The sequence below is a fragment of the Phalacrocorax carbo genome, chromosome 20, assembly GCF_963921805.1.
Source record: "Phalacrocorax carbo chromosome 20, bPhaCar2.1, whole genome shotgun sequence".
Lineage (NCBI taxonomy): Eukaryota > Metazoa > Chordata > Aves > Suliformes > Phalacrocoracidae > Phalacrocorax > Phalacrocorax carbo.
In genome coordinates, this window is record NC_087532.1 from 5,998,046 (window position 1) to 6,017,914 (window position 19,869).

At 50.2% G+C, this 19,869-nt stretch overlaps 2 protein-coding genes across 3 annotated transcripts; both read right to left on the minus strand.

The window, feature by feature from the left end:
- Positions 1-302: 302 nt before the first annotated feature.
- On the minus strand, positions 303-11,314 carry CORT (cortistatin). Of its 2 annotated transcripts, XM_064470585.1 has the most exons (4): positions 6,830-11,314; positions 5,233-5,350; positions 3,832-3,927; positions 303-650 (listed from the first exon to the last, which is right to left on the minus strand). In XM_064470585.1, the coding sequence occupies exons 2-4, from the start codon at positions 5,320-5,322 to the stop codon at positions 435-437; spliced, it is 402 nt and encodes a 133-aa protein (XP_064326655.1). In that variant the 5' UTR covers positions 5,323-5,350; positions 6,830-11,314; the 3' UTR covers positions 303-434. The 2 variants fall into 2 exon arrangements, with proteins under 2 accessions (XP_064326655.1, XP_009498677.1); XM_009500382.2 differs by lacking the exons at positions 5,233-5,350; positions 6,830-11,314 and having other exon boundaries at positions 3,832-5,223.
- Positions 11,315-11,452: 138 nt separating this feature from the next.
- Positions 11,453-18,072, minus strand: SRM (spermidine synthase). Its single transcript, XM_064470584.1, has 8 exons — positions 17,756-18,072; positions 17,466-17,586; positions 17,041-17,133; positions 15,672-15,825; positions 14,736-14,819; positions 14,249-14,394; positions 13,218-13,340; positions 11,453-12,654 (listed from the first exon to the last, which is right to left on the minus strand). The coding sequence occupies exons 1-8, from the start codon at positions 18,055-18,057 to the stop codon at positions 12,637-12,639; spliced, it is 1,041 nt and encodes a 346-aa protein (XP_064326654.1). The 5' UTR covers positions 18,058-18,072; the 3' UTR covers positions 11,453-12,636.
- Between the last annotated feature and the right edge of the window lie 1,797 nt (positions 18,073-19,869).

The window sequence follows — 19,869 nt, forward strand, 5'->3', positions numbered from 1 at the left end:
TGGCTCCTCAGGGGCTGAGGAGGCAGCTGCAGCAGCTTTAAGGACAGCTGAGCCCCACTCCTGCCATGAGGCTTCTCCCGGCATGGGAGGGAGCCTCAGCACACACCCCTCGCCACTGCGAGGACCCTTTCCATAATGGCCACCACCCACTATGGATGCCCTGCAAGATGGCTGCCTGGCAAGATGGCCACCCCACAAGATGGCTGCCACCTCCAACAGCTCCTGACAGCCCCGGCCCAGCTCTGCACGCCCCACACCACCCCGGCCCGGCCCAGCAGGGCACAGAGAGGCAGAGACAAGTCCCCGAGGCGCTATGCTTTATTCTCACGGGTGGAGAAGAAAAGGAAGGGAGCGCAGGGGACCGGGTGGCCAAGGGGAAGGGAGGAGGTGGGTGTTCGCAGGCAGGCGGCCCGGCAGGGCCAGGCTGGGTGGCACTAGCAGGAGGTGAAGGTTTTCCAGAAGAAGTTTTTGCAGGGGGCCTTGCGGTCCCGCTGTGATAGCTGGGCGAGCCGCCCCAGCACTGCCCGCTCCTCTTCCAGCTTGCCCTCCTCTTCCATGTCTGGGGAAGCCACCTCACGTCCTGTGTCCACGCTGTCCAGCAGGCCTGCCAGCATCTTCAGGATGGCGTCCTTCCGGACTGTGCTCTGTTCCTGTGGGCAGAGAGCAGGGGAAAGTGATGGATGGAGGCCCTGTCCCCCACAGCCGTCAAGACAGGGGGTTGTTGCGGGATGCAGATATCCCCTGTGGGGTCCTTTCTCATTTCCCTACCTCCCCTGGTGCCCTGTCCTCAGAGCTGATGTTTTTCCCATCAGCAGAGCTCTGCTGGAGCTGAGGAATCTGTGGCTGCAGAGCTCACTCCTCCCTTCTCCTGTCCCCTGTCAAGCTCAACTGGCTGGACAGGGAGAGGCACACTTATAACTGGAAAAGAGCTGCTAACAAATAGGCATGAATTGGCTGTGAAGTCCCTTGCTGCCTATGCTAATTAAATTTCATTGAATGCCAAACTGCCTTCTCTCCTAGTAAGCCCATGCTCCCTTCACTGCCCTGACTGCCCTGCATCTGCTGTGGGAAGGTCAGGGAAGAGGCAAAGGGTCCTGAGCACTATTAAATTAAGCGCACCAGCGGCTGCACTACCATAACATGCTGAGAATGAAATGTAACAAAGGAGAGGGCTGGGCTGGTGGGGAGAGAGATCCCCTAAGTATCTGGAGCAAAATATTTAATCAGTGGAGACAGGCAGCTTGTATTTCAAGAACAAGAACCTGTATTTCAATAGCCTGACCTTAGGGGAAGGCAGAATGAAAGAGGAGTTGCGGACCTCCATCCTTTTGCCGTAGCAGTATACGAAAGGCACAGCCTTTGGTTTGCAGCTTGAGGGATTCCCATCAGTAACAAGCTGTGAGTTATGTTGTTTCTCTTAACTTTCCAGGCAACAAATCTGAGGAATTACCTCTTGCCTGAGTATTCCTGGTCTCTGTGACTCATTAGCAGAGAGAGTTGGTACTGGACGAGCTGGGATAGATGGTTTGACAGCAACAGATCCCGTTTCCCACGCAGATGGGAATCTTGGAAGCATGTTTTAATGCTGCTTCTCACAAATACAATGTTTTCACTGGGACTGCTGTATCTATCTATATGCTGGCTCCACCAGCACTACATTTGCTAAGGAACACTTGACGAGCAACTAAAAAGATGGATAAATACAGGCAGCAGCAATTATTTTGAGTTTACAGTATATTTATGGATGTTTTTAATCACTTTCTTAGCTCTATTAACTAAGCCTGCTTCCACACAAGAGAAACTGAGGCACAGAAAAATTACATGCTATGTTTGGAGCAGAAGAAAAGATGCCAGCTTGTGCCTGCCCTCATTCCTACTCCTGTGCTTCAAGTACAGAAATGTCTTGAGCCTTTGGGAGATGGACTGGGACTGGGGAACCCAGCTAAATGTGCCTCCTGGGTCATGGCTTTCTCATAAGCTTCTTTCCTAGATGTGCTATGTTTTGAAATAACCTGCTCCAAGCAGAGCCAGTAGCTTCAGACTCAGGGGTGGGGAAGGCAAAGCTCAGCCTGCTGTTAGGGGATATTCCTTACGCACGATCGGCTGCGGCTGTTAGTGAAACTAGGCAGCTCTTCCCCTGCACTAATCCATTGCTAACATCCTTTCTGCTTATAGCTGTTACTGAGCTGCAAGAGATCAAGACTCTGGCAGCAGCTAGAGATCGTAGCATGGGTGGGTTGTGGCACACCTTTGGGTAGCTGCTTAATTGCCTGTACTACATCCATCAGTGCATCAGAGTACACAGATCTTTTGTTTGCATTGTTATGCATTTATCGGTGGTTTATATGTAAAATCCCAACATTCTTCATACTTAAAATATTTGGCTGAGTTACAGCAGTGGTGACTGTAGGGATCGGTTCATCAGTTTCTAACAATTTTTCAGTTTGTAGGATGCTCTAAAGAGAATCATTATATCTATTATATTTTGTACGCAACAGAGTGTAGAAGACTAAGAGTCATTACAATTGAATTAATTTTTACCAAAGCCTTATTTACCGATTAATTCCCTACAACTTGTTTTTTCCCCAGCAGCTAGGATTTGTACCAGAAAGAGTTTAAGTACTGGATTTGTTATTGTAAGAATGTACAGCTGAAAGTTTACAGATATCCCCAGAAGGGTTAATCCCAGCCAGCTGTAGAAGCCCTGATCTCTAACAGAATGCTAGCCCTAGCACCTCACACTGTACACATTTCTTTCTCGCAGCCAGTTTTGTTGTTAATGGGATGTGAGCCCACTCCTGAAGCAGTAAGACACTGATGGATGAGCTGGAGCCAACGCTAAGACAGAAAAAACAATGTGGATACACACAAAGGAGAAGTTAGTGCCTTTGAAACCAACATTAGGATCCTTCACTTCTCTGGGTAGCTCTTCTGCAGGACTGAAATAACAGCAGCCTTACGGATACAGCTGTGAACCGGACTGGCAGAGTGTGGGGTGACTAACCACAGCTCAGATGACCCTCAGGGATGGCAAGGAACATGCAGGTGAGAAAACTGCAGGGCAAGGGCAAGTGGAACAGAGCAGTAGCTTGTGATTATGTTATGCTATTTCTTCCTACCCCTTTGGCCTCTTAGGAAAACAGTCCAGCAAAACAAAGTTATTATAGCGCTATAGCCATTATAATATTAGAGTTTTGCCAGTTGGTAGGATAATTATATTGCTATAATAAGTTCTGCCGCTGCATAGAGCTGTGCTGGTTCAGAGTGTAATTATTCTAGCAGAACTATGTCAGTATAACTCCCCTTGTGAATACTACTCTGGAAAAAGCAATTTTATTCTGATATAATTACTTCATTTATTATTCCTCTGCTACTTTCCTGCTGAACCCATCTTTTAAACATTTGTCCTTCCCATGAGTCCTATTTAAAATATCATCTCCCTTGATCATTTTACCAATTACGTATCTTTCCTCTCCCTCCCTAGTACTCTGCTTTATTCTCTCATGCTGCACTCTTTCAGCAATATTATTTCTCCTTTCGCCTCTCCTCTCTGCTCTGTTCTTTTTGCCAGTTTTTGCTTAGCTCAGACTTCACTTTTGCAGCACTCTGGCATCTGTCCGGGTACCTTTCCTAAATAAATTGGCTAGTAAGCTTTATAATAGCCCGTACTCCAGCAGTGCATGAAGCTGCAGTGCCTTGGAATATAGAGGGATGGAAGAGTTGTTTGCAGCAGGTAAAGCCTAATTGCCCTTATTACCCCTCCCCTGGCTCCAGCCTGCTTCTGTGCGCTCCCACCTCATCCAGCTCCAGCACAGGGTGCATTATACTCACCCTAGTGTTCTGTAGTGCGAGTCTCTCTTCTCCGGGCAGTGCAGTGGCTCTCACGCTCCACACCAGCAACAGAACGGACACCAGGCTGGCCACCAGCTGCATGATGTACAGGCTGTGACTACCGTGCTGAATTAGGAAGACTGGGAGAGGGAGCTGTTTCTGGGCTCTCTTCTGCCTCAGACAATGGCTGCAGCCCCTTTTATAGCCCTCCCCCTAGCCCAGTGGGTGACGCAAACAATTAAGTCTATATCAAAGGCAAATTAGACTTTGGAGAGGTTGTTAACACTTGGCTGCTTGAGTGGGATACTTCAGTACCTCTGGGCTTTCCATGTGCCAGACCTGCAGAGACTGAGGAAGCAAAGGTTTGGGACTCTCCCGTAACATGCTGTTTCTCCACCCCGAGAAATTGTAGCACTATCTGTGCCTCCCTCCTAGTTATCTGAATTCTGCTTGGGAACATAATGTTGGATAGAATAGGCCACCAGCTTGCACAAACCTCTGGCCAATGCTGGATGATTCAGTGGGAAGAGGTAAAACTTCTGGCCACCAGTACTTAGACATGGGCTTGGACCCTCAGCCTGTGTGTCCAAACAGCTCCAGACCCTAGTGGCATTTGGACCTGGATCTCTGCATCCAGTGATGCATCTCACTGTGGAATGCCAATATGCCTGGCTTTCCCTTTACAGTGGCATGGGGACCCAGGCTGCAACTATGCTGTAATATAATCTGTTTTGCAAACATACGTAAGACTACCTGGAAGCCAGTTGAAGGTTACTGGTTTTTGTTCCTAGTATTGTTTCAATACGTCTTGAACCTATCCCAGAAGTATAGATCCACACAGTGAATCCTGACTTGCAGATGTTGGCTTTAAACATATTAAAGGGAAAAAATAGTACTGAAAGGCTGGCCAGAGCTGGAGCTGCTCTGCTCAGTGAGGCTTCAGAAAAAGGCTCATGGTATGCTGGCACTGACTGCAGGCTACTTGGAGTAAGTACCTACCATTTCTGATCTCCGGTTAGCAATTGTTAATAATGCTGCTCCTTTGCCCAAAATGCTGTCCTTCCAGTGAGACTGGTTTGTGGTCCAGCAGACGGTGCTATTAAGCACTGCTGTCTGCTTTGCATTGTCCCCATCATGCTGGGATGGCAGGCACTGTCACATGCCTGTGAGATGCAGAGAAAGAGCTAAGATCCCATCTCACCACTAGCCCTTTCTCCAGAAGCACGCACCTCAGGGCAAGTCCTCTCCTGACCCTAACAACAAACCACAGTCAAAAGGTAAATTGTTATCCTAATTTAGCACATAAAAAAACCCCACAGGGAGGTGACTTGGCCAAAAGGATGCTGTGACAGAACTAAGAACAGAAGGCAGAAAAACCTGTTCCTGACTTCTACTGCTTACCAGCATTACGGTTCCTGGAATCCAGCTCCCAATGCCAGTTACACCACCCTGGATGCTCTTGAGGGAAAAGATGCCATCACTTCCACGCATATTCGAAAAGAAATGCTGGATTCCCTCACTGAAAGATACAAAGAAAAAAACTTTTCTACATTGTATGGACTTGTGGGGAAAGGTGACAATCTAGCAATTTCTAGAAATGAATTTTCCTCAGAAAACTTTGTAACATCATTATTTCTTCCCCCCTCCCGCCCCTTGTGAGAGCTGGCTTCCATGCACCAGTTTCAGATGAAACATTATCTCTTTCCTTTTAAACTGATCTTGCTAGTTTATCAGAATTCTTGTGTTAGCCCTTTGTAATGGATTCTGCCAAACACTTCCCAGCCAGTCTGGGGCTCAAGACAGAGAGCAGTGAAGCACCAGGCTCCAGCAAGCAGACAAATCACAGGAACTTGCCAAACGACCAGCAGCTGATTTGCTCCAGAAGAGGTAAAAGTGGGCGAACAGCAAATGGAGAAAGCACACTTGGTTGCTCAAGAGGAACAAGGGGCAGGTACCTGTGAGTGTGAGATGTGCCTGGGCTGACAGGCAGGCAGAAAGTGAATCCTGTACTGTTCATTATGAGGCAGGACTAAACCTCGTGGGCCAAAAGCCAGACAGACGGCAGAAGCAGTGTGGCAGGTCTCCATGCTGGGGGCCATCTGGTCTAACTAAACTACTTGTTCTAATAAATATGGTTTTGCTTGCAGCTTTACCTTCTGATTAGGCTCTTTTACGTAAAGCTTCATTAAGCGAATGGGGTGACAAGCATGAAAACACTCTTCTACCAAAAAAGGGGTGATGTGCCGAGCCAGAGATCAGCTTCTGGGGAGGCCCACGGGGATGTGAACAGTGACCAGTGTGCCATGAATCTGTCCTGTGACTAAAGGGCAGTAATAAAATAACTGCTACCTCTTGAGAGGGTTGACTTCGGAGAGAGTTTCTGCCAGCACCAAACCTGTGGCCCTGCTGATGAGCACAAAGCAGCCAAAACCTGTACTTCTAGCCTGGGCAAGGCTGGGTGTCTCTTCCCAGGTGGGAGAGAGGGGAATCTCTAAATCCAAGCAAGTTCCCTCCAGGCTCTGCTACAGCATCCCTCAATATCAGATGCCTCTTCTCCAGATTCCTCCATCTTCTCTAGTGCTCTCCCCTTTCCTCACATTCCCTCTGCTGCTTCCCCTACATTAGTCTGTCCTCCTCAAGCTCTGGTCCTCTGGCTCCTTTGCAGAGCCCCTGCTGGTTCTGCTACCACTGCTGCTGACCATCTCCTTCCCCAAAGGAAGTAAAATAACTCTGTGGTGATAAAATGTGTTCTTTTTAGTAACTGGAAAGAGTTCAACATATAGCACCAGCACTGTTCTTCATTGCTACTGTTCTCTATTCCCTGTCGCATTAGCTGCCTGACCTTTAAGAAGGCCCCAATTACTTTTTTTGCCAACCCTTAAATGCTTATCACTCTGTACAGGAAAGGTTAAAGCTCTTCCCTTGGAGGAATAAACATTTCTGTCAATTCTTTCCTTGATTTTCTCTTACCACTTTCTCCCTCTGTTATCTGACTCACCCCTTTAGAAGTCTTCTTCCTTGATGCTCTCTTCTGTCCGGAGTTCCACACTGTCTGAGTGGGTTTCTACCTCTTTACAGTGAGGGTAGCTCTGCCTGAAATCAACATACCCGTGGACACATCCATGGGAACCTGATAAGGGTGGGGATGCTCCAGAAGGAAGTTCAGCATACAGTAACTTGAAAAGGCCTGGCTATCCAAGGATTTTCTCTCACAGTTAGCATGGCTTCAGCAGAGATGCAGAGTTGGTCCAGAAGTACAGCAGAATATGCTTACACAGTCACATAGGACAACCTCCATCTTTTTGTGATTAAGGGTGCACAGGCAACATGCAATGGGAGAATGGGAGAGGTTTTATCTTTCAAGAAAGAGGTCCCTGACCTCTTCTCAGTGTGTCTGTACAGCAGTGAAGGCTCGGCATGGCTGGAATACAAAAGCTAAGACTAGGTCTGGCACCAAATGCCACGCTGAGGGATGAGAATTTCTCAGTTGCTTTCCTCTGCGGCTTGGATATTTGCTGCCTTCTGCCCATTTGTTGCCTGGTCTGGGTTCAGATCGCCATGCCTTGTAGCACATAGCAGAATTGCATAAAGCTTCCAGAATAAAGTCTGGTTCCCAAAGGTGAGGTGCTCAGCTGCAGCTGAGGGAAGGGTTCAAATGCTTCTGCTTTCCTGTCGTTGGAACCCTTTCCCTCTGCCCTCGAGAGTCCCTAGTTGCAAAGGCCAATGCAATAAACAAAGCAATAGTCAGCCGACAGTTGTGAGCCTTCCTGGAAGGGGAAACCAATTTGTTCATGGGCCTGAAATCACAGCTCATTTATCAGGCCAGGCTTGCAGTATTCCCTCGCACTGCGCTCCCCAGGGGCCTCCAAGAAGCATGCAGGTGGCTGTTCCAGCCACGGCTTTTCATCGGCACTAATCTAACAAACCGAAGGAATAGACTGCCTGAGCGTGGGCTGGAGCCTACTGCTCCCACTCATCTCTGCTAAGAGCTGCAGAGCAGGTGCAGGGAGGAGGAAGGGAGTACCGCAGGGATGCTGCTGTCAGAGCACGCACGACTACAAGCCTGTTACAGCTCTCTAGGGAGGTGGAGCAGGGGGACTTGTGCTACCTTCTCTGTCTGCCGACCCCAAAGGGACTGCAGGAGGATGAATGGAGGGTGAGTGTAACGCTTCAGTGGTATTTTCAAAACCTTTTTTTTTGAAGGCATGCAAAGTTAAACATTTCAGTTATTCCACCAAAAATCTTCCTCAAAAATAACTACATGCTATGAAACCCTTCTATTTCAAAATACCTCTATTTTCCACTGAAAATATTTTGCCTGGCTCCAAGTAAGAGGCATTTCAGGGTGTGAAGCAGGCTGAGGATGCCTAGAGTTATGCCTGAGGACTTATGAATGACCTCTGTCACACCAGACTCATCCCGTTGGCGGCAAGATTGGCTGGACAAGACTTGGACGGAAATATTTCTTTACCATTTGGATTCCCTGAGGGATCACATAAGCACTGTGCCTTATGGGAATGCAGTCAGAAACAGCTCACCAGGGACATTAACACGCGGGACTGCCAGCACCGCAGAAGGGACCGCTCAGCTGGGAGAGCTTTAAAGACGAATTCATGTGCTCCGTGCAGCGTGGGGTTCTGGTTACTCCCCTCCTAGGGCTGAAGGGGGATGAAACACATGCAGGCTCATCACGTACATCATCTTGCCCTTAACCCCGGCACACGGAATTAGCCTTGCTGAGCGAACCCCCTCCCGCAGACGCCCGGGCGTGGGCTGCTGCTGCAGCCGTTCAGTACCAAGGAGAGGGCAGCCCCTCCTGCGGGGTCCCTGCTCCGGCAGCCCTCGCTCCTCACCAGTGCTGCAGAGCCCATTAGCCACGGAACTGGCGTCCTCGAAAGGCCTGCCGCTCTGATCCCTGGCATTCACAATAATCCCCCCTGCCTTTATCTGCTTCACACATCACTGGGTTATAATTGAGCTTCCCCGGCTCTAATTCCCCGCTTTTTTCGTATTTAAAGGCACTTAACTCCATCCCATACATGACCAAGGAAGAGCATCACATAGACTTCTCAGTATTTAACTTAAATTTCTCATCTTACTTTTTAACCACGTTTTGTCTGACTCTTTTGCTAGACCTGAGCTGCTGTTTCATGCTTTTGTCCACACTTTGTCCTCTTCTACCCCCTCCCTTTTATCAAAGGAACTTTCTTCTCCCTGAACTTGGTGGCACTTGTTGTTACTTTGACTGTTTGCTTACTGAGGCTTCTGATGATGCTGAATTGTCATTCTTATTTCAGCAGTCTCTTGGTCCAGCCAAGCTCCATCAATAATTCAGCCAGGCCTCGATAACATTAGCTCTGGATGAATACCCCACTCTTGTCAATTAACTGGCTGAAAGGGCTCAAGAGATACAGGCGAGAGATTTCTCTTAATTTTTTTTAGCTCTTTTCTGAACTTCTGAAAATTGAGTTAGTTCAACGAGTAAAGCACAGAGCAGGGAGCCCAACAACTCAAAAGGCACGAAGAGGCTTAAGCAGTTGATGTGCTAGAGCCCATCAGGCTCTGTTCCCTCGCTTGCTTCCACCTGCTCTGACTGATATTGTACGTTACTTGGGACAAAGCCTATCCCTGCTGGTAAGATGCTGGAACACGACCACAGCATGTCTAGACAAAAACATCTTTGTGGATCGTTGCTTATGAAGAGCCTTGCTTGACTAGCCTTGGGCAAAAGCCAGAAAAATCTCCAAAAAAGTTACTCAAGTATTTTAGTTGCCCACCTGAAGACACTGCAAAGATTGCTTTCGAGTGTTCAGTGTTTAATTCTACATGAGGCCCCATTAGTTTTCTCCTGTTGGGCATTGCCCAAATCACCAGTCTCTCTTCAGTCCCCAGAATCCTTGGCCACAGCAGCCTGCAGCGTAACAGCTCAGACCTCACACATTTGTGGAAGGGATAATCAATCTGTAGACACAACTGCCTGAGAGATGAGTGCCATGCCAAATACCATTCTAGCAGCTCAAATGGCATGTAGGCCTTGTGGCAGCGCGCAGCACAGGGGTGACTAACAGTCATAAAATGCTCACAGCTGCTCAGATGGAACTAGCTATAGATGCACAAGCTCTTGCTCCCTCTCTTGCTGCATTGTTAATGAGTGTTTGATCTCTCTCTTCACCTATTGCAAAGCACTGAAGTATTTGAAACTGCCTGTAAAGAACAGTGATTTGGAGTGACGTGGAAACTATATATAGGACCCTATGGACAAGAGTATGTGCGACATCGATGGCAAACAGCCTTGTCTTCCTGCTCTCATCACTGGCCACTCACAAATTTGGAGAGAGCTCAGAGAAAGCCACTCACCACTTACAAATTTGGAGAGAGCTCAGAGAAACAGAAGTAATAATTAGCTGTGTGGAGGCTAGTAACAGGTTTGAGGAAGCCCTCTCCCTCCTGGGCATTGCTGTACTCACTAAGGGTGGGTGGAAGGCTTGAACTTGTTACTAGTTGGCAGCGGCTCTAAGGCCTTCCTGGACTACGTCCTGGTCTTGATTCCCATTCCAGGGGAGAGAAAGTGCCAGAGGTAGTTTTCTGCCAAGGATAAAGGGCTGAATGGGGTTCAGGTCCCACAGCAATTTAAACAGGAGTAGCTAGAACCAGCCTCCATTACTGGTCTGCTCTTTATAGTAGAAATGCAAGAGTTGAGCAATAAAATGCCTCAGTAGCCCTAACTAATCAGTAGCTGTGGGAGAAAGGAGAGAGCTACCCAGATAATTAACTCACAAAGCGGGTGTTATCTTCTCAAAACAAGAATACAAGGCAGATCCAGACTCAGTTCTGCAGCTTAGCAATGCTCTGCAAACCTTTATGAGCACAAATAAGCAGTATTGATACTGGTAGTAGAAGCGGGCATTGGGAAAGAAGTGGTAAGTCTCATCAGAAAGGGGAAAGTAAGAGGAGCTGGTACTGACGCCACAGAAGTCCCTTGCTGTAGGCACACAGTGGCTCCACCACCTACGCTGCTTGTAGGGTCACAATTATGGCGAAGCCCCACCCCAACCTTTGCAAAAGTCTGCTCCTTCTACTTTTTCCTCTTATCAAGCCAAAAAGTCTCAGAAGCAGCCTTTTTGTCTTCTCCTGATGCCACCTAGTGACAGTTCCCAGCCTGTTCAGCTTGAGTTCAGTACTTGGTTCAGACCCTGGGAGCCACTAAGTCACCGTAATATTTGCAGAGGAAAGGATGGTGCAACTGAGTGGGGCCAGTGATTGGGAGCAATTATGTGATGCTAGCAGGGAGACAGGCAGCTAAAATACAGCTTGGAAAGCTGTACCAGAGGCAGCATTTGGACTAGAGAATAGCTTGGATAGAAGGTACTGACTTCTGCAGCGCAGAGGATGACAGAAGCTGGAGCTATTATGCAGTCAGGTTACAATACAAAACATACAATAGGATCACTCTTCAGAGCTTATTTTTGATGGTAACTTGTCATCCCTAGAGACAAGGGAGAGAGGAAGTCAGACCAATTACAGAGCGCCCTTGGATGTTTTCTGACAAGCACAGCAAACTCGGGATCTCTGTTTCCTCCCCCACACTCTCCCCAAAGAAGCACACCGACCCACACTGATGTCACCTTAACCAGAGCCGAGTGTTTAATTGATTGCAAGGGAGTGATGACCGCACAGTGGTTGTGCTGGGAAGATACCCACTGCACAGCGGTGGCATGGAGTCTTTAAAACAAAAGTAAAGAAGTGGAGGCAGATCCATCTCACAACAGAGTACAATGAAAAACAACTTATGCATCTGGGGATTCTGGGGGCAGCATTAAAAGTAATGATGCCTCCCAAGGACTTGCAAATACCCAGGCCTGAGGCATCTCAGCATGACTGAGATGAGAGATTTGTCAGCACAACTGAATCCCCAACATCAGTACTTAACAGCAGGCAATGGATCTAAGGTTTGTTTTTTATATATATATATTTATATTTATATATATAAAGCGCCTATCACCATATTGATAAACATTCTTTGGAACCACTCTGACGGCAGGGGTAAGAACAGGAGTCAGCCTGTCACTACCTCAGCGCTTCTGTTTCCAATCAATTTAAAAAAAAAAAACAACAAAAACAAAACCCCACAAGACTTTGCTGCCAGCCTGCCCGGCTGGTGTTTAATACTGCTACTTCATCAGGGTTGGAGGGAGACCTATTGTGAATGGCAACAGTTTGCACTGTGACTTCTCCAACTGTACTGCAGAACAGCGCAGGTGTCGCAGAAGGGCAGTGGGACATGAAGGCTGAGACCCGTTACCAGTCAAAACGTCTCAGCAGCACGGAGCTCCCATTAGGAGAGAGCAAGCTAATTCTGTGCACAAAGCTCTCGCTCTCTGTGCTTAAGGCTGAGTCAGTGACCCTTCTGGACTCTTCCCAGGTTTCAGAAGATCACCAGACAGAAATACGTGTCAGTTATAAATATACCATGTCAGTTGCAGGGGGCGGAGGTGGGAGGGGGGCGCACAGAGGGGCGAATTTAGAATGGGTGCAGGGAGGAGAGAAAGGAAAAAAAACATCTTACGTTTCCAGCACTGGAAAGAACAGTTTTGACCTCACGCAATAAGTCACTGGACCTTTTCAATAGTCTTATCTGGCTTATGCCCCATCATCTTTAACACATCATCAAAAGGAATGTTGGCTGGCAAAGGGTTAAACAATCCCACACAGTGGAGAGCAAATCTGCAGTCTGCTGGGAAGGTCCCCACCACATCACTGACGATCTCAGGGTCCACCTTGAAGGAAGGAAGCAGCTTCACAGGCTCACACATCGCTCAGGGCCTGGAGACAGCCAAAGACAAAAAAAGCGTCAGGATGGACCTGCTGCAGCTCTACCAGTCCTTGACAGAAATACAGCTCTGAAACACAACCATGGCATTTGCCTTCATCCCTAGGACACTCCGAGCTGGTTTTTTTCTGGAGCCTGCAGTTGCAACCCAATCAGGAGATGACAGAATCATGCAGAAATACAGGCTATGCTAAAGCATCCTTATGTACCCTCTGGTTTGCACTAGAAACCACAACCACATTTTATCTAAGACTTTTGGAGCTTTCCAATGGGAAGAGTTCTGCAGGCTCTTGCACTTAGTTTTGGTAGGTGAAGTAGCAGTGATCTGCCATGAAGGCCAGGGACATCAACCCAAAGAACAGTTCCAAACTGAACTCCAGTCTTCCCAGACTGACTCATACTCTGCTATGTCATAAAAAAATGCCATCCCTGCTCCGACTTGCTCACAGAAGCCTTTAGGGCTGTAGGAAATCCGCAGGCCTGTATACTCCCACTCCTGCCAAATGAAAGTCATACCTCGTCCCTGCTGTAGGAGTAGCAGCACAGCCTTGCTTACCTTCCGTGCAAACTCTGGCAGAATGAAAGCTGCCCGATGAATATCAGAGTTGTAGTATTTCAGACTCCTCTCTTCTACTTGTTGCTGTGAAAGCTGCTGCACAGGCTCCCGGAAATTTGTGTTCTGCAATAAAGAAGCCAGGTAGCCCTGTAGCGTTTGGGTAACGAGCAGAAGGCTGTGTGACAGGCATCCTGGTTCATAGCAGAGAACCAAGAGGACTTGCAAGACAACAGATGACTTTCTGTTCCAGTATGAGGTCAAAGGTTCTGCACAGCTCCAGCCCCACGGGCTGGAGTTTACGCTCCGTACCTCATGTGACTAGCCCTTATTCACAGATGTCAGTGTATGAGGTCAGGCTGCGTGTGAGCCATGTGCCAGATGAAGCTGTCAGATTGTACCCGAGCATCTAAGCAGCAAGGCTTTTGCTCTTCAGAGCAGAATCCACATCTGCGCTGTCAGGCACAGTGCATGCTGCCAGTGCCCCAGATCAATAAAATACAGCAGCAGAAGTGCCGCTGGCACAATGTGCTGTGGCACAATGCCACAGTTGCATTTCAGGCTTGCTGTAATGCAGCAGATTGGGAAGAGAGCAGACCTCGGTGGTCCGACACAGAGTTACCAGCCTAACACTGATTCTCACTTGGAGGCCTCTGTACAAGCAGATTACCAGTCGCAAGGTGATTCTTATCAAGCAGGTGCCCACTTTATAACAGCCAGCATCAATAAGCCAAAGCCTTAACAGGCTCTGGAAATCGGTAGTGGCTTCTTCCCTTCCGAGTCTGTTGTACTAGAGAGAAAACCATACCCATTTCTAAGGCAACTGGTTTCATCACTGGTCAGTTCTACACTTCACTCAGCACTAAGCAAGCTGCACCGAAGAGCTCTGGGGTCCTGGGGCCCAGCATGAGTCTAGTGGCCCCACAGCTGGGAGAGCTCAGTGCCACAGTGCAAGCTCTGTGAGGGACAGTCTGGGGCAGGCTCCGCAGGTGCTTTCAGAGTGGAAAAGGGCACTTCAGGTGCCTGAAACTCACCGGGTTCTTGCTGCAGAGCATGAAGCCAATCTGCCCGCTGGGATACGTGGGGATGGTGCAATAGGCATATTCCACAACAGGGAATAGAGACTTGCAGAACTGACGCATCTCCTTAATGAGATCCAGGTGCAGCCACTGGCACTCACCTACAGGGAGAAAGGAAGACAAGATGCAAGGTGAGAGCTGCCCCTTCTTCTCTGCACAGGCCTGTGCCAGGTTAGAGTGGTTCCAAGTCCAAACCTGCTCTACTCCGCACAGCTCATGTAGTTTCAAAGGCAAGATAAGACCCTTCCGCGAGTTTTACTAAGCGCAGTCCAGCAGTTAATGAGTTGCCGTATACAGATCAAAACCTTTCTTGTACCTGGGAGCTAAAATGGATTTCACTCTCTGCGTCATGTCTCCCCAGGATGAGAGTGCTCCCCTTTGTGCCTTGCACTTTGCATGCAATGATCTGGCATCAGCCTCTGCCCAGAGACAGCATCCTCACCTTGGCAGCAAAGAATCCCGTCTTCTCGCAGGGCTGTCTTCATCAGCTGGTAGTAGGATTCTTTGAATAAGCTTTCTGCAGGACCTGGGAGAAAAGAGAGTAGAGAGATATATGTAGAGAGACACTAGGATGGTAGGTTTCTGAGCATTTTCCAAATGGCCAGGCTGCACAGGGACTGCACTGGAAAAGAGACATTTCAAATGGCTTTTCAGTCACCACAAGTGCTGGAGATAACCTGGAAGCAAAACGTTTTGACCCTGGGTGACCCCCAGCCTGCACACAGCACAGCAGAACCACCAGGATTTTAGCTTGGCTCAATAGCGAGCCCAGGACTTTTATCAAAGAAAGTCTTAGCAGCTGCCTCTTGCTTCAGTGAGTATTTTTAAATCTGAACTCCTGCTCCAAACTGCCTTTTAGAGATGCCTCTCTCTGTGTTGACTACAGCAAGAGTGAAGGTGACTCAGGCATGTGTCATTGGGTCCCTAAAGTGATGCACCATAACTACCTTTGGTCCCTCTCTACCTCAGTTTTCCCCTTCAGAAACACAGCAACCTCACTACAGCCATCTTTAGGCTAGGTAGCTACACCAAAGCGTGTGAGCTGCTGCTTCATTAGCGGGCACTTGGGCAAAGCTGCCTTTGCCAGCATGGTGGTGTATCCCCCATAGGATTACTGGACTCAAGGATCAACTCTCTGCCAGAAGCAATAGCTGCTGGAATCGAATTTTGAGGACAGAAAACGTGACAGCTGTCTTACAGCCTTGCTAATACAATTTTCTGGTCTTCATCCGCCCCTTTCTCTACCAAAAGAACCAAGTCAGTGACAGCCTTTTCACTTGAAAGGAGCCTGGGCAGGCTGGCATTACTTCCAGGAGGTAAGCAGAAGAGAAAAGGAGGAGTGTGGAAAGCAGTACCCTTTTATAGCCAGAATTCTTACCCATGGGGTCAGACGAGTCTGTGATAATGACATCAAAGGCTTCTTGATTTTGTTTCATGAACTCAAAACCATCTCCCACATGCAAGGTCAGCTTAGCGCTGGAATACCCCACTGCCATCCCTGGGAGGTATTTCTTAGATACCTGGATCACATCCTGCAACACAGAGAGCACAAGTGGGTCAGCGGGCACAGGAGCTACTTCTCAGGCTACTGTGCAGCCGCAGCTGAAAGAACAGCACTATGAGTCATTTCCTTCCATGCCTTCAGCACAAATCCGACTCCCTAGCTAGATCCTCAAGAGCTGTCAGCGTCTTCAGCCAACAAGCTACGCTCAGCTCTTTCCTATGGCCTCAGGGTTCAGTGACACTGTTGATCTGTCCTTGCCAGACTCAACATGAAGAGCTTGAACCTTCAAAAACTCCCTGAGGAACTAAGAGAATATGATTACAGATCTGACTGCTCTATGCTCCTTTTCCCTGCAGACGTCACTTGCAGAGGTGATCTCAACTAAAGGCTTATTTTTTTTCCCCTTCCAAAATAAAACTATGCCAGTAGGTTTCTGGATGTAAGATGAGAAATATCCCCACCTCTGCTCTATAGTCATTAGATCGATTCCCGCATTAGATACAGTTGTCTCTCTCAAACAGCCACAATGGTTAGGCAGCCACTGCCCTAGGCCCAACAATTGTACTGAACGCTACCAGCTTCTCACAGCTGGCAGAAACAAAAAAATATGCTGGTGTCAGGCAGTGCTTGTTCAAAACCAGGCACATATGCCTTGGCAGACAGGGTACACAGTCTCATACAGCAGCGCTTCCCATTCCTAATACAGCCTTGCTTTGAAGAGACAGCAAAACTTTCTTAGAAAGTAAAATATCAGAACAAACTGACCAAGAGGAGAAGGCCCAGCCCATCTATCATGGAAACAAATAACCCCTGCTTATTTCCTGCTTTCAGCTACAGGAGACTGCTTAACAAAGCAACTATCCTCCTCTGGCAGGAGCAGCACGCCGGTCTGCATCAGGGGAGAGGGAAAAGCAGCGCCTTCACAAAGCCGGAGCTCTCCTTCTCCGGATCCCACGCTTGGCCCACGCTGGCCTGGAAGGGCCTCTACCGTACATGTGTGAAAAAAAAAAATCACATGAAAGAGGCAGCCAGCTGCCACGTAGATGACTCGTAAGGCAAAGAGGTGGCGCTGTCAGTGTCATGCCAGCAGAACCGGCAGCAAATGCACTCGCTGCTGACAAGGGACAGCAGGTGAAGCAGCAGCTCCCGTGGATGCTGTGAAGTAGGGCTGCTTTTTGTCGGGCAGCCCGCCCGTCTGAGAGAAGCCCCGGCGCAGCTCCACGCAGCCGGGGGCCCAACGCACCTCATCGATTTCGCACTGCACCACAGACTCCACGGTCGGGTGTTTCACCACCTCTCGCAGCACTCCCCCATCGCCGCCACCGATGATCAGCACCTGGGAGAGGAGAGGGCAGAAAACCGGCCATCAGTAGGGTCAGCTCATAAGCGAACTTTTCACGGCACGGCCTAGAAAGAGGATGGCTGGAAACCCAGCGGCTCTCCGGGCTCGTCCTGCCCCGGCGCTCGCAGATGTGCTCCCGGGGCCCACGCGGGCTGCCTGCCACGCTCTGTCAAGCGGCGAGCGTAGGTGCGCCGGGAACACCAGCCCACGCCAGCCTCTCGCCGAAGGAGCCGGCTGGGAGGACGGGGGCCGGTGTGCGGGCCCCGGGGCCGGCTCGCAGGCCCCGGCTGGGGTGACCCCCGCGAGGGGGGCCGGGGACGACTCACCTTGCGGGGGTCGGGGTGGCTGCAGAGGGGCAGGTTGGCGATCATTTCCTGGTAGGAGAACTCGTCCCGCTCCGTGCACTGGATCACCCCGTCCAGGACCAGGACGTTGCCGTAGGTGGTGCTGGGCAGAGCGGGGAAGCGGGGTTGGAGCCGGCCCGGGGTTGGAGCCGCGCTCCCCCGCCCCCTCCCAGCTCCGCCAGGCCCCGCCGCATGGCGCTGGGCGCCGCGCCCCCCCCCCGCCGCCGCCGCCGCCGCCGCCGCCCCGGGGCTCCCTCCCGGCCGCTCCGCACCTGCGGAAAACGAGTATCTCCTGATAGCGGGAGCGCTGGTGATGCAGGAGCTCCTCCACCTGCAGCGACATGGCCTGTCCCGGCCACAGCCGGCAGGTTTCGCGGAACCAGCCCTCGCGGATCAGCGCCGCCGCTCCGCGCTCCATCCCGGCCCGGCCCGGCCCGGCCGCCCCCGGGCACCTGCGCGCCGCCGCCGCCTGACCCCGCCGGCGCGGGAGGCGAGCAGAGGGGCCCAGGCGCCGCCCCGCCCACCGCCGCCAGCGCGCCGCCGCCGCCGCCTTTCCATTGGCGGTCAAGCTCATCGCCGCGCCCCTATTGGCTCAGGGCGGCGGTGACGCCGGCGCCAGCAGGCTAGGACGGCCGTGCGCCCCCGGGGCCACGTGGGGCGGCGCGCCCGGAGCGCAGCCGCCCCCGCCCCGGTAGGGCCCGTCCGTCCGTCCGTCCGGCCCCGCCGCGATCGGACCGCCGCGCCCGGCCTGGGCAGGGGGCGCCGGCTCCCCTCGCCCCGCCGCGGCGGCCCCGGCTCGGCGCCACGGAGGCAGAGCGCCGGGCGGGCGGAAGGCGAGGCGCTGCCCGAGCGCTGGGCAGAGCTCCGCCGCCCGCAAGAGCGCCGGTGACTAAGAGCGTTCGGGGGGAGTCTCCCGTGGGGATCCTACGGGCTACATGTTATGAAAGCGGGTCCCTGCCCGGTGATCGCGTGTCCCGGCGCGCACGCGGAAGCGTTGCAGAGCGCGGCGCCCGCCGCGAAGGGCGGACTTGGGGAGAAAGACCCCGAGGCTGCGCCCAGCGCGGTTCCCAGCCCGGTAACGCTAAGATCTTCCTGAACAACTGCGGCGCGAGAGCAAAATGCGTCTTAGACGGTGGGATTTCTAGGGCTACGACTCCATCCGATTCATAGGTGTAACCTACGCGTGGGTTTGCCACTTGCTTCCATTAGAGACATTTTTTTAAAAGCTGTGACAGTAAGCCACAACTCGTAAGGGGAAAACGTTAAAAGACTAAAATTAAGACCACCCTTGAAACATCACCTTGCATGGAATTTTAAGTAGAGGACTTAAATAAACTACAGAAATGTCAGCATCTCTGCAGCTCTTGGTAAGAGTTACTTGTTCTTCAAGTCACAGAAATATCAGAGGTGATAAAGCTGCAAGAAGGGGAATTGGCAGCCCCTGCAAATGCACTTCGAGACAATTGCTGTTTAACTGCCTCTTTTCAAAAACATTCTCCAATATTCAGCCACGCAAGCAGATTTTATGAGCAGAAAGGGACCCTGTTCTACCATTACAATGCTGCTTGGCTGGCACTGTTCACACTAAGATACCTAAGGACGAAAAAGCCTTCTCTGTTCCTTCCCCTCCCTACTCGCCATAAATACATGAAAAGACTGAAAACAAACAAACAGAAAAATCCCAAACCTCCTCACAGTCTTTGTACAAGAAAGCCCTTGGGTTAGGAACGGAGAGGGAGGGAAGTTTTTCCACCACCCACTCAGTCCTCGCACCCAGCCTAACAGTCAGAGAAGTAAATTCTGTAACTGCCAAAACAGGTGAGCAAGAAATGGAAAACCCTTAGTCAGTAAAGGCAATCACGGAGTAAAGCCAAGGCCTTCAGGAGAGCGAGCAAGAAGCATTGGTCAGTGCAGCAACCAGTAATCTGGGAAGCAGCTCCACCAACCATTTAACGTGGCTTCAAGCAAAGTCACATCAGCCCCAACCTTCGGTACTCCCGGCTGCTAAACTGTAACGTTGCTTACCTCTTTCACAGCAGCGTTACCAGCCTTCAGTTGTCAGCCTTTAGAATAAGCTCTGTCATCCATCCATCCATCCATCCAATTATGGGCTGATACTGTCTCTACAAAGACTTCAGGATAACTCACTGTGGGTATTTAAAACTATGAAATGTTAGTATGGCTGTACTGAGATCCAGCTGCAGCACAGAACCTCACTGGCTTCCCCCGACCCAATATTGCACTGTGGTTTTACCTTCTACCCAATGCTATTGCTTTCACTCTGTAACTTCATGGTGAAAAACTTTCACACTCTAAGTTCATGGGGAAACCACTGATCTCTGATCCAAAGGGTAACCTAACTCTTTTTTTTCCCTTAAAAATCTTT